The sequence below is a fragment of the Muscardinus avellanarius genome (genome assembly GCF_963383645.1).
Source record: "Muscardinus avellanarius genome assembly, chromosome: 8".
Lineage (NCBI taxonomy): Eukaryota > Metazoa > Chordata > Mammalia > Rodentia > Gliridae > Muscardinus > Muscardinus avellanarius.
This window is the reverse complement of record NC_137794.1, coordinates 65,200,834-65,214,585: the sequence shown is the minus strand read 5'-3', so window position 1 is coordinate 65,214,585 and position 13,752 is coordinate 65,200,834. Positions and strand designations below refer to the sequence as shown.

The following is a 13,752-nucleotide window of genomic DNA, read 5'->3' as shown; positions in this document are numbered from 1 at the left end:
GTGAGGGGAATTCACTCACTCAAGTTGTATGATCTTGTGTGTGTGTGCATGTGTGTGTTTTCATGGGTAAAAAGTTGGAAAAGAGGTATAAAATGACCTTTAGTATCTCTTGTAGCTCTTAACAGAATGATTTTGTGACAAATTATGTTTTGGAAAAAGTTTACGGGAGACACCGTTCCGTGTTTAATACTATTTTTGAGCCAAGCATGGTGTCACATGCCTATAATTCCAATACATGGAGGAAGGTTGAGACAGGAGGATTGCAGGTTCAAAGCCAGCCTCAGCAGCTTAGTGAGGTTCTCAGCAACTTAGTTACACCCTGTTAACAAATTAAAAATCAAATAGGGCTGAGGATATAGCTTGGAGGTAGAATGTCCCTAGGTTAAATCCCCAGTACAAAAAAAAGAAAAATTTTATTTTCAAACTTTGGAGACCAGGGACAGAAAAGCTTGATTATGAATAGAAAGGTTTGCCTACCCAAAAAAAAATAAAATAGAGTATCAGGTTAGTATGGGACAAAAATGTATGGAGACTATATGTCTGGACTATAAAGTCTATCTAAATTTCTCACTAACTATTTTGTAGCTACTATCAAATTTACCCAGTATCTTTACTGCTTTTAACCCTTCTTAGATCCTTGTTATTTTCTTTGTGGCCCTGACTTGAATTCCCCTCCCTCTTGTTTTTGGCTTTTTCATTTCAGAATGCAATGATTGAGTATTTATGAAGACTTCCTAAAATATGCCAGAATGCCACCTTTTTTGAAATAACTAGATTTTTACCCAAGCTGTTATATGTGTATGTCTAAGGCTAGGATGAAGGAGAGAATATGAGAAAGAACATGATTATATATGATAATCTAGGATATCATAGAGCTATAAATATAGGAACTATGGTATCTTCTAGCTCACATGAAAGGAATTAAAAATTCTATGTAGAATAACTTTTTTGAAAGTATCATAGTAGGATAAGTTATATTTTTAGTTTTTTATGTTTTACTGGTATCAAATTAGACAGATTATTTGCATCTGAGATAATCTTTTCTGGTCATCATACTCATCAGCAAATTTTAATATTCTCTAGGTCACTGTGCAGAAATACCCACAGAAGTTCAACCGAAGATGATGATTCATCCTCAGAAGAAGAAATGGAGTGGAGTGATAACAGTTTGCTTCTTGCCAATCTTTCTATACCTCAGTTAGATGGGACTGCAGATGAAAATAGTGGTAAGTAAGCAAGTCTATCTTGAGCATTTGGTTATGTAGGGGCTAAGAACATTTTATTTTGAAACTGCAGTCACATTTTTACGTAGCTGATTAAGTGAGACTGTAGTGACACTATGTTGTCTTCCATTAGAAATTTTTTTAATGTAGGTATATGATTCCTCATTTTTAAAAGATGTGACATTTGTTACTGATTTCAAGCTTTGTAAACTAATCAGTCTATTGCATTAACAATTAAGTAGCTGGGTATGGTATAGTGGTGCATGCTTATAATCCCAGCATTTGGGAGGCTGAGACAGGAAGATCTCAGTAGGCTAGCCTCAGCTATTTAGGCCATTTGCAACTCAGTGAGATCCTGTTTCAAAATAAAGAATAAAAAATAAAGTTGGGGGTGTAGTTCGGAGGTAGAATGCTCTGGGTTCCATGCCTAGTACCGTAAAAAAAAAAAAAAAAAAAAAAAGGTATAAGAAACAAAGAAATATGTTCCACTTACTTAAAGTAATAATGCAAAGAAGCATGTTGTTTTATCTCCCCCCAAAACACTGAATCCTAATATTTTTCTGATTAAACAAAGAGTGTTTAAAATAATGACTAATAATAATTTTAACCAACTCTTGATTGTTTAGATTGAGTTATCTTAATTTTAGGAGTGAATTTTTAGTTAAAATATCTTTTTTTTTTTTTTTTTGTGGTACTGGGGGTGGAACCCAGGGGCAAATGCCTCCAAGCTATATCCCCAGCCCAAGCTATATCCCCAGCCCAATTTTTTATTCTTTATTTTGAAACAGGGTCTCGCTGAGTTGCAAAGGGCCTCACTAAGTAGCTGAGGCTGGCTGCAAACTGCGATCCTCCTGTCTCAGCCTCCAAAATGCTGGGATTACAAGTGTGCACCACGACGCCCAACTTGAAATAACCATTTTAAAAATACAAATTTAGCTGGGCGTGGTAACACACGCTTTTAATCCCAGTACTTAGGAGGCTGTGAGACAGGAGGATCACAAGTTCAAAGCCAACCTTGAAAACTTAGCAAAGCTCTCAGTGACCTAATGAGATGCTCTTTCCAAATAAGAAATAAAATAAGTCTGAGCATATAGCTTGGAAGTAGAATGCCTCTGGTTTCAATACCCAGTGCCTGGGCCCCCCACCCCCAACACACACAAAATACAAATTTAACTATATATGCATATATATATATTTTTTTTTTCTATTAACTTTGTGATACTTGGGATAGAACCTAGGGACACTCTGCTGTGTAGCTACATCCCCATATCTTTTTATTTTTGATTTTGAAACAGGGTCTCGCAAAGTTGCCCAGGCTAGCCTGTAAATTGGGTTTCTTCTGCCTCAGCCTACCAAGTTGCTGGGATTACAGACACCCATCACTACATCTGGCTCAAATAATTTCCTCCCTGGTGATAGTATCTTGAAATGGGAAAGTATTTCAAAAATTAAGAGTGGAAATGAAATTCTTTTTCTCTCATTCCAGACAATCCATTGAACAATGAAAATTCTAGAACCCACTCTTCAATGATTGCAACAAGCAAGCTATCAGTAAAACCCTCCATCTTTCACAAAGATGCTGCTACATTAGAACCCCCATCTTCTGCTAAGATAACCTTTCAGTGTAAACACACAAGTGCCCTTTCTTCACATGTTTTGAACAAAGAAGATTTAACTGAAGACCTTTCACAGCCAAATAACACAGAAAAAGGTCTAGATAATTCAGTCACTTCTTTTACAAATGAAAGCACTTACTCTGTGAAATACCCTGGATCTATAAGCAGTTCTATTCATTCAGAAAGTTCTCACAAAGAAAGTAGCAAGAAAGATGTCCTCCCTGTATCTTCCTGTGAAAGTAGTATTTTTGATTACGAAGAAGATATTCCATCTGTTACAAGACAAGTACCAAGTAGAAAGTATACAAACATTAGAAAGATTGAAAAGGATGCTCCTTTTATACATGTGAACCGTCACACTAGCGAGAATACATTGGGTAAAAACTCTTTCAACTTTTCGGATTTAAGTCATTCAAAAAATAAATTATCCTCTGAAGGAAATGAAAAAGGAAACAGCACAGCTCTGAATAGTTTATTCCCTTCATCATTAACTGAAAATTGTGAATTGCTGTCATGCTCAGGGGAAAATAGAACTATGGCACATTCTCTTGATAGCATTGCTGATGAGAGTGGGTTAAATAAACTTAAAATCAGATATGAAGAATTTCAAGAACATAAAACAGAAAAGCCAAGTCTCAGCCAGCAAGCAGCACATTACATGTTTTTTCCCAGTGTTGTTCTTTCTAATTGTCTCACTAGACCACAGAAACTATCTCCTGTCACATATAAACTACAGCCTGGCAATAAACCATCCCGGTTAAAATTAAATAAAAAGAAACTTGCAGGTCATCAGGAGACTTCTCCCAAAAGTAGCGAGTCTGTTTCCACAAAAGATGGTTGTGTACAAAATAATTCTTATAATAGTAATCCTGAGAAGGATAATGTATTGTCTGGTGATTTAATTAAATCACGTGGTGCTTTTGAAAACAAAACACCTACAGACAATTTTATAGACTGTCACTTTGGAGATGGATCTTTAGAAACTGAGCAGTCCTTTGGATTATATGGAAATAAATACACACTTAGAGCCAAACGCAAGGTAAACTATGAAACTGAAGATAGTGAGTCAAGTTTTGGAACACACAACTCAAAAATTAGCCTACCTCATCCTATGGAAATTGGTGAAAGTTTAGATGGAACTCTCAAATCTCGAAAACGAAGAAAAATGTCTAAAAAGCTGCCTCCTGTCATCATAAAGTATATTATTATTAATAGATTTAGAGGGAGAAAAAATATGCTTGTGAAACTAGGAAAAATAGACTCTAAAGAAAAACAAGTAATATTAACAGAGGAAAAAATGGAACTATACAAGAAGCTTGCACCTTTGAAGGACTTTTGGCCAAAAGTTCCTGACTCTCCTGCAACCAAATATCCCATTTATCCATTAACACCAAAGAAAAGTCACAGAAGAAAGTCCAAACATAAGTCTGCTAAGAAAAAAATTAGTAAACAACAAAGGACAGATAGTGAAAATATTAAAAGAACTTTGTCTTTCAGGAAAAAACGCTCACATGCTATTCTTTCTCCTCCTTCACCATCTTACAATGCTGAAACCGAAGACTGTGACTTGAATTATAGTGATGTTATGTCTAAACTAGGTTTTCTTTCTGAGAGAAGCACAAGTCCTATCAATTCTTCTCCACCTCGCTGCTGGTCTCCCACAGATCCAAGAGCTGAAGAAATTATGGCTGCTGCAGAAAAAGAAACAATGCTTTTTAAGGGTCCTACTACATATAATAATAAGACTGTTAATTCTCGTGTGGGTAAAAACAGTCGTGCAAGAGCGCAGGTTAAGAAATCAAAAGCAAAGCTTGTTAATTCTTCTGTAGTTACTAAAAAAAGGAACAAACGAAATCAAACAAATAAACCAGTAGATGATGGGAAAAAGAAACCAAGAGCAAAACAGAAACAAAAAACAAATGAGAAAGGTATATCAAGAAAGCACATAACACTTAAGGATGAAAAAATTAAAACTCAATCTGGTGCTGAAGTTAGGTTTGTACTGAAGCACCAGAATGTGTCTGATCTCACAAATAGTTCTGGGGACCCTCCAGGACTTTTTAAACAGAAAGAAATGTCATTGACAGGCTCTGCTGCAGATCATCCCCTTCCTGCTCCCCCACACACTTCAGTCAATGCACAACAGAAGTTACCTGGCTCCTTTTCTGCTTTCTTAGAAAGCAAGAAGTCTCTAGATTTGCAAACATTCCCCAGTTCACGAGATGATTTGCATCCATCAGTTTGTAGTCCCGTAGGACCTGGAATCTCAAAAATTAATATTCAGAGGTCTCATAATCAAAGTTCTATGTTTACTCTAAAGGAATCAGCCTTGATTCAAAAAAATATATTTGACCTTTCCAATCATTTGTCTCAGGTAGCACAGAGTACACAGATATCTTCAGGTATAATGCCTCCAAAGACAGAAGAGAATACAAATATACAAAAAAACTATCTGACATCCATTGGAAAGTTAAATGAATGTCGTAATTCTCTAGAATCAAAACCAGACCAGGTCTTTGCCCCAAATTTTTTGCATTGCAAAGACAGTCAGCAGCAGACTGTGTGTACAGCAGAGCAATCAAAGCACAGTGAAACTTGTTCTTCAGGAAATGTGGCCTCAGAGGAAAGCCAGCTGCTTAATAATTGCTTTGTAACTTCTCTGAGAAATCCGATCAAACAAATAGCATGGGAGCAGAAGCAGAGGGGGGGCTTTATTTTAGATATGTCAAATTTTAAACCTGAAAGGGTAAAACAAAGGTCATTGTCAGAAGCAATTTCACAAACCAAAGCACTTTCTCAGTGTAAAAATCAAAATGTGTCAACACCTTCAGCATTTGGGGAAGGGCAGTCTGGACTGGCAGTTCTAAAAGAATTGTTACAAAAAAGACAACAGAAAGCACAAAATGCAAGTACTGCGCAAGATCCATTATCAAATAAACAACAACCAAACAAAAATATTTGTGGTTCCCTTGAACATAAAGCAAATAAGCGGACAAGATCAGCAACATCTCCAAGAAAACCTCGAACTCCCAGAAGTACAAAACCTAAAGAAAAAAATCCCAAAGTTCTAAAAGTAGACTCTGTAAATTTACAAAACTGTGGCCAGTTAGATAATTCTCTATCAGATGATAGTCCTATCTTTTTTTCAGATCCAGGTTTTGAAAGTTGTTACTCACTTGAAGATAGCTTGTCTCCTGAACATAGTTATAATTTTGATATTAACTCAATAGGTCAGACTGGATTTTGCAGTTTTTATTCTGGAAGTCAGTTTGTCCCTGCTGATCAAAATTTGCCTCAGAAGTTTTTAAGTGATGCTGTTCAGGATCTTTTTCCAGGACAAACTATAGAAAAAACCGAGTTTTTAAGTCATGACAACCAGAAGTGTGATGAAGATAAGCATCATGCCTCAGATTCAACCTCATGGATTAGATCTAGTTTAAGTCCTGAACTATTTGAGAAATCATCCATGGATAACAATGAGAATCATCGCCACAACCAATGGAAAAATAGTTTTCATCCTCTTACAACTCGATCTAATTCTATAATGGATTCTTTCTGTGTTCAGAAAGCAGAGGACTGTCTAAACGAAAAATCCAGATTGAATAGGAATTCAGTAAGCAAAGAAGTGTTTCTTAGCCTACCACAGCCAAGCAATTCAAACTGGATTCAAAGTCACACTAGAAAAGAAATGGAACAGTCTCTTGAATCAGTTAATACCTCTTTTACTACAATACTCTCCTCCCCTGATGGCGAACTTGTGGATGCAGCCTCTGAAGATTTAGAATTGTATGTTTCAAGAAACAATGATATGTTGACACCAACTCCTGATAGTTCACCAAGGTCTACCAGTTCTCCCTTACAATCTAAAAATGGCAGTTTTACCCCTCGAACTGCTCACATTCTAAAACCACTTATGTCTCCACCAAGTAGGGAAGAAATTGTGGCAACTTTGTTGGATCATGACCTTTCAGAAACTATTTACCAGGAACCATTTTGCAGTAATCCTTCTGATGTACCAGAAAAGCCCAGGTAATTAGAATTATCACCCCTCTTGGATTGTTTTGAAAAATTATTGTGTATATAATACTTGATACCTGATTGCTAGTTTTTGTGTGTGGTATTGTATTTGTATCATTGTGACAACTATTCAAAATCATAGACATACTAAGAAAATTCACAAATTAACTAGATAGTTACACTTAGAAAAATATATTTAAGGTGATTGAACTGGCTCTACTGTAATACTTTACCTTCATTAAGGATTAGAAGAGTAGAAGCTCACTATAACATGCTTCAAAATTAAGTATGCCATGCCAGGTATGGTGGCACATGCCTGTAATCCCAGTAGTTGGAAAGCTAAGTTAGGAATATCACAGGTTTGAGGCCAGACTCAGCAGCTTAGACCCTGTTTTAAAATTAAAAGGGTTAGAGGTATAGCTCAAATGTAGAATATTCCTGTGTTCAATCCCAAACACCTCAAAAAAGAAAAAGTATGCTATAATATTTTAAAAGCATTACACAGATGTTTTCTTTCCTCCCCACCCAGCTGTTAGGATTTGAAACTCAGGGCCTCACCCATACTATACAAGCATTCTACCATTCACCTATACTACACAGTGATCATTTTTTAAATGTTTTCTTTTAAATGTTAAACTTTTTGAAAAGAACTTTCTTTTTTAAAAGGTGTTAGAAATGATTGTTAGCTTTGTCACTGTAATAAATACCTGAGATAATCAACTTAGAAAAAGACTGTTTTGGGGTCACAGTTGCAGAGGTTCCAGTGCCTAAGTGGTTGGCACTATTGCCTTGGGCCTATGTCACAGCATGATATTATGGCAGGAGCATGTGGCAGAACAGCTCTGGCTTACGTTATGGCCAGGAAGCAAAAGAGGAAAACCTAGCATCCCACAGTCCCCATCAAAGCACATTCGCCCACTGACTTAAAGACCTCCCACTTAGCCTTACCTCTCAAAGTTTCTACTATCTCCCAATAATGCCAACCTGAGGACCAAGCCTCTAACTCATGGGCCTTTGGGCCACACTCAAGATCCAAACCAAGCAATAAGCATATGTACTGTGTTAGTACTCTTAGAATATTAAATAAAGATTATTTTAAGTTGTTTCTGTTATAAACTACTTTTCACATGGTTTTCAGTTTTATTATTAGTGTTGTTTGTTTATATATTATGGATCGAAATAGACTTTGGTTCTCTATGTACTTTTATTAGTGTGCTATAATTGCACATTTTCGTGAGGTTCAAGTGATAACTTGACAGACAACTTGGTATGTTTTCCTCTGGATCTCACCCCACTCCCTCAACCCATACATGTCAGCGAGATTGGTAGGGGTGCCTTCATAGATAGCCCTAGCATTATTTAAACTGCTTTCTTCATCAGTTTTCCTTTTTTCCTCTCTTTTCCCAACCCTTTTCTGCTATTCTACTGATCCTCTCCTCATTTACCTGAGGTCCCTTTTGTTTTCTATCTTCCACATATGAGAGAAAATATACAACTTTTGACTTTTTGAGACTAGCTGATCTCACTTAGGAAATGATAGGTAAAGAATGTATATAAGAACAAGTAGCAAAATGGAATCGCCTATACTACCTTCATCACCAAGTTAGGGCATATCTGATAAGAGTTAATTTGGAGAACATGACTTAATTCAGGAGGTTTAAATGATAGTTTTTGATCCTGCCCCAGTTAGCTATAATCCCATATATTCAACCATTTTCAGTTCATTTCAACCATCTAGTCAGAAGCAGAGGAAAATGGACAGTGCTAAAAGCAGATCGCTATTATATGCATTGACTTTTAGTAACATATACATATACACACTGTGGATATGTATTATTATATATTTGTCCAGCCCATAGAATATACAAGGCCAAGAAAGAAGCCATATGTAAACTATATACTTCAATTGATATGATGTGTCAGTGTATCAGTCTTAACACATTTACCACTCTGATAATGGTGCAGGGAAGATAATGGAAACTTACTGTATGTTCCTTTCAATTCCATTTTGAACATAAAACTGCTTTAAGCCTTTTTTTTTTTAATTAAAGACACGATGAATGCCAGCTTTTACTTAGCAAATTAGCAATAATTCTTATAGGGTGTCATTTAAAAAAGGGATAAAGACTGGGAACATAGTGGTAGAGCTCTTGCCTAGCATATGCAAGGCCGTGCATTCAATCCCCAGCATTAAAAAAACAAAAGAAAAAGATCAGAAATATAGAGAAAGTTTCTTTCCCTCTTCTGATGACTTGAAGTTAGGGCAGAAACATGCCTCCTCTTCCTAACAGTTTTACTTAGTACTTACATGAGACTCTGTCCTTATTTCACTTCTAAAATGTTTGAATATTGTTCCTTAGATATCAGTTTCCATTATTTTGGGGGCTCTGACTTAATCCATAGTGACTGTGCTATATGTTTCAGTCAAGCTATTTTTTCATTACCAAACTTGCCATGTGAAATTTTTTAATTTTGTATTGTTATTGTCCAACTTTGACACTTGTCCTACCAATAAAATAAATAAAAATCTACATATTCAGTATAAAAAATGTAGGAAATATAATAAATAAGTCACACCATTTCTCTTAGTGATGACCACTATAATATTTTGATGTGCTTTCTTATTTCTCAAATATATAGTTTTTAGTTTTTTTAATATTTATAAAATATGATCTTATTGTAGTCACAGTACTATATTCAAATTTATGATTTTCTTGAGGCACCATTTAACAACTCCCTGGTAGTCTATCAAATGTATATTATTGGACAGAAAGGGTATTTCTTGTTTTGCCAAAATATATAAATCATGTGATTAATTGGATGTAGTAGTTCACACTTGTAACCCCAATACTTGGGAGGCGGAGACAGGAGGATCGCAGGGTTCTCAGCCAGCCTCAGAATAAAAAATAGGGCTGGGGGTATAACTTGGAGGTAGAATGCCCCAAGGTTCAATCCCTAGTACTGGAAAAAAAAAATTATGTGATTAGTATCCATTTTTATAAAGGATTTCTTGTATTTTGGAGTTTTTCCTTAAAGCCCTAAATAGGATTGCTTAAAGTTCTTGATATATATTGTAAAATTTTACCATGCTGCTGAGTTTTACACATGTCCTTCCCTTTTTTCCCATCCAACCTTCTCTCCTTTTTTAGGCAGGAATAATACTCTATTTTTTTAAAAAGTGAATTCGCCATACCTCACAAATGGTTTATTCTCGACTTCATTATGATCTCTGTATCGGTGTTAGTTGGATATGGTCACATGATACATACACTGACTTTTTTCAACAGCAACAATAAGTGTGTGTGTGTCCACGCATATGTAAGAGCACACACGTGCTACTGAGTATTGAAGCCAGGAGGATTCTACCTCTGAGTTACACCCCCAGCCATATTTTATTTTTTTAAACAGGGTATCGCTAAGTTGCCATGGCTGGCCTTTACTGTGATGCTAATGTCTCATCTTCCCAGGTACTGAGATTACAAGCATGTACCACTGCATCCAGCCCTGCTAACAATAATTCTAAGTGCACATTCTACCACTGAGCTATACTGCTAGTGTGTAATTCTTTTTTAACGATTGATTTGAGGGATCTTATGATGTGTTTGAATTGACTGGCTTTGCTAAACTATTATAGGTATTAGTGGACATAGATAAAATCCAGGGAATAGACTGAGTGATAAATTACTCCATTGTTTTAATCTATATGTTGTGACAGTTGCTTAAGATTAGTTGAGGTAAGGAATCTGATGAGCTTGTGCCATCTCCTTGAAGTAAACAGGTTTCCTAGGGCACTAAAACAAAACAAAAACAATATGTTCTATTGTACTGATGATACCTTCCAAAGGAAATGAATTTGAAAGTCATGTACTTGTGAGAAAAAGCATATTGGGACTAAATACAGAGTAGTATTCCTGCCTAAAAAAGGGGAGAGAGTTGGATGGGAAAAAAAAAGGGATAGGTATATTTAAGACTCCAAAAGGGCCTTGAAAAAATCTTTTTGATTAAAAATTTAAAATTTTGGTAATTGCTCTTTAAAACATTTGTTCTAAAATATGTTGTTTATAGAGAGATTGGTGGACGACTTCTTATGGTAGAAACTCGACTTCCAAATGATCTGGCTGAATTTGAGGGGGACTTTTCCTTGGAAGGACTCCGTCTGTGGAAAACAGCATTCTCAGCAATGACTCAAAATCCAAAGCCAGGATCACCACTTTGTAATGGCCAAGCAATTGTCAATAAAGTATTGAATAATAGTCATAAAATGATTGAAGATAAAAAAATTGTGATTATGCCTTGCAAATGTGCGCCAAGTCGACAACTGGTTCAAGCATGGCTTCAAGCCAAAGAAGAATATGAACGTTCTAAGAAACTGCCTAAAACTGACCCAACTGGAATCATAAAATCTGTTGAGAACTTTAACCCTTCAATTGATCCAGATGACGAACCTGTAGTGCCTCCACAAATGGATACAAACTCACATGTACTGTCTACTACAGCACATACCAAGGAAGATGTTGATAATTCTCAGATTGCTTTAAAAGCACCAACCACAGGATGCAGTCGAACTGCAAGTGAAAGTCAGTCACTGCTATCAGTTGCCTCTGCAAATGATCCTGAGAAAAATGAAGATGATGATGATGATAACTATTATGTTAGTTACAGCCCTCCTGATTCTCCAGTAATTCCCCCTTGGCAACAGGCAACATCTCCAGATTCCAAAACATTAAATGGAGATGATAGACCCTCATCACCAGTAGAGGATTTGCATTCCCTAGCTGTTGACAACTTCTTAAAGCCAATACATGACAGTATACAGAAAAGCCCCTGCAGTGAGCCTCAGGAGCCTCTGGTGATCTCTCCAATTAATGTTAGGGCAAGAACTGGGAAATATGAATCACTTTGCCTTCATAGTACACCAATTATACAGAGAAAACTTCTGGAAAGGCTTCCTGAAGCAACTTGCCTTAGTCCTTTATCAACAGGTAAGTGTATTTGGAAAGGCTCCAAAATGTTTTTTTCAAAGATAGAAGCAAAAAACAACATCAGAACTTCTTTTTATATATGTGTATGTGTGTGTGTGTGTGTATATATATATATATATATATATTTTTTTTTTTTTTTTTTTGGTGGTGGTGGTGGTACTGGGGTTCCTGGAAGCCCTTCTACGTCCGGGCTACACTCCCAGACCTGTTTTTATATTTTTATTTGGAAACAGGGTCTCTTAAGCCAGCGAAGCTGGCCCCGAACCAGCGCGATCCTCCTGTCTCCGCCTCCCAAGCACAGAGATTACAAGCGTGTGCCACCACGCCCGGCAACATCAGAACTTTTTAAGTCAGAGCTCAGCAAGTAGATTTATATTATTATGTCTTCCAAAGTAAGTCATAACATGGACCTTTTCATCTTTCTATTAAATCTGCTTCCATGCTATCTTCCTACCTTCTAGCTAAAATACATGAGCCTTCTCAGAAACCTTACCTTCTTCCCAACTTGGTTTTCCCCGTTTGCTTTTTTTATACATGCCCAAACCTCTTTTTTAAATAGAAACAAAGAGGTTCCTTTGACCTTTTACTTCTAGCCAGAGTCTATTTCTTCCCTTCAAAGCCAAATTTTCTACAAGATTTCTCTAGATAGCTCTATATTTCTCTATTGATTATCAACCCACTCTAAATTCTGCTTTCATCTCATTGTTACAGCTTTTATAAAGATTCTCAGTAAACTTTATAGCTAAAACCAATGGATGTATTTCAGTGTTCTTATCACATGCCTATAGGAAATCAGTGTCCTGTTGACCACATTTTCCTAATTGAAGTTTCTTCTCTCCTTGGTTTTCTTCCTACTTCTGTTTCTTCCTTCTTGTTGCTTTCCTTTGACACTTACTGTTCTAAAATATCTAAATGTCGGAGTTCAGAGCTGGGCGTGGTAGTGCACACTTATATCCCAGTACATGGGAGGTTGAGATAGGAGAATTGTAGGTTCTCAGCCTGTCTCAGCTACTTTGTGATGCTTTCTGCATCTTGGTAAGACCTTGTTTCAAAATAAAGAATAAAAAATAGGGATAGGGGTGTAACTTGGAGGTCGAATGCCCCTGGATTCAGTCCTCAGTACCAAAATAAATAAATAAATGTTGGAGTTTATTATAGCTTGAATTTAAACCTTAACTCCACATTTCTCTAAATGGTCTAGTTCCTGTCTGCAGGATTAATACACACAACTTAGAAATTTATATTTCCAGATTTATATTTCCAAATTTATATTGTAGTTAACTATAAGAATTCTTTTTTTTTAATTGGTGCACTGTATTCATACATCATAGTGGGATACAAATTTTTGTAGACATACATGCACACATCGCCCAGTCAGCCCCCACCCGATCCCCACCCCATTCCCTCCCCATCCCTCCTTCCTATGCTTGGCTTAGTGGTTGACATCTAGTATTATAGCAATTTATCCAAAATTAAAAATGATAATCTCACATAACAGTTTCATTTGTCTGATACCAAGCTTTTGATGACTTAAAGATAACATTACAATATTTCTTTTTGCTTTCTTTCTTACCAGAGAATATTTTTTTTTCTATTTTTTTTAGGTGAAACTATCATATATTTATATATTTATTTTTCAGAAAAAAAATCTATCCTAATATGGAATATGGACTCTAGATACCCAAAACGATCTTTAAAAAGAACAAAGCTAGACGATATATATTTTCTGATTTCAAACCATATAAAGCTACAATAATTGAAACAGTGTAGTACTATTCTAAAGGCAGATATATAAACCATTGGAGTTAAATACAAGCCTAGAGCTAAATTCTTCCCTATATTATCAAGTTATTTTTGACAAGGTTTCCATGAACATTTGGTGGTGGAAATAATAATCTTTTAACTAAATATTGT

The 13,752-nt window shown here is 36.0% G+C and overlaps 1 protein-coding gene across 1 annotated transcript in view; it reads left to right on the top strand.

The window, feature by feature from the left end:
- Nucleotides 1-13,752, top strand: part of REV3L (REV3 like, DNA directed polymerase zeta catalytic subunit) — a gene marked incomplete at both ends in the record, with an annotated part of 161,978 nt that overhangs the window by 83,787 nt on the left and 64,439 nt on the right. The window contains 3 exons of the mRNA XM_080700388.1: nucleotides 1,084-1,226; nucleotides 2,710-6,868; nucleotides 10,922-11,838. Of these exons, the coding sequence (XP_080556514.1) occupies nucleotides 1,084-1,226; nucleotides 2,710-6,868; nucleotides 10,922-11,838 (5,219 nt within the window). The remainder of the gene's footprint in view (nucleotides 1-1,083; nucleotides 1,227-2,709; nucleotides 6,869-10,921; nucleotides 11,839-13,752) is intronic.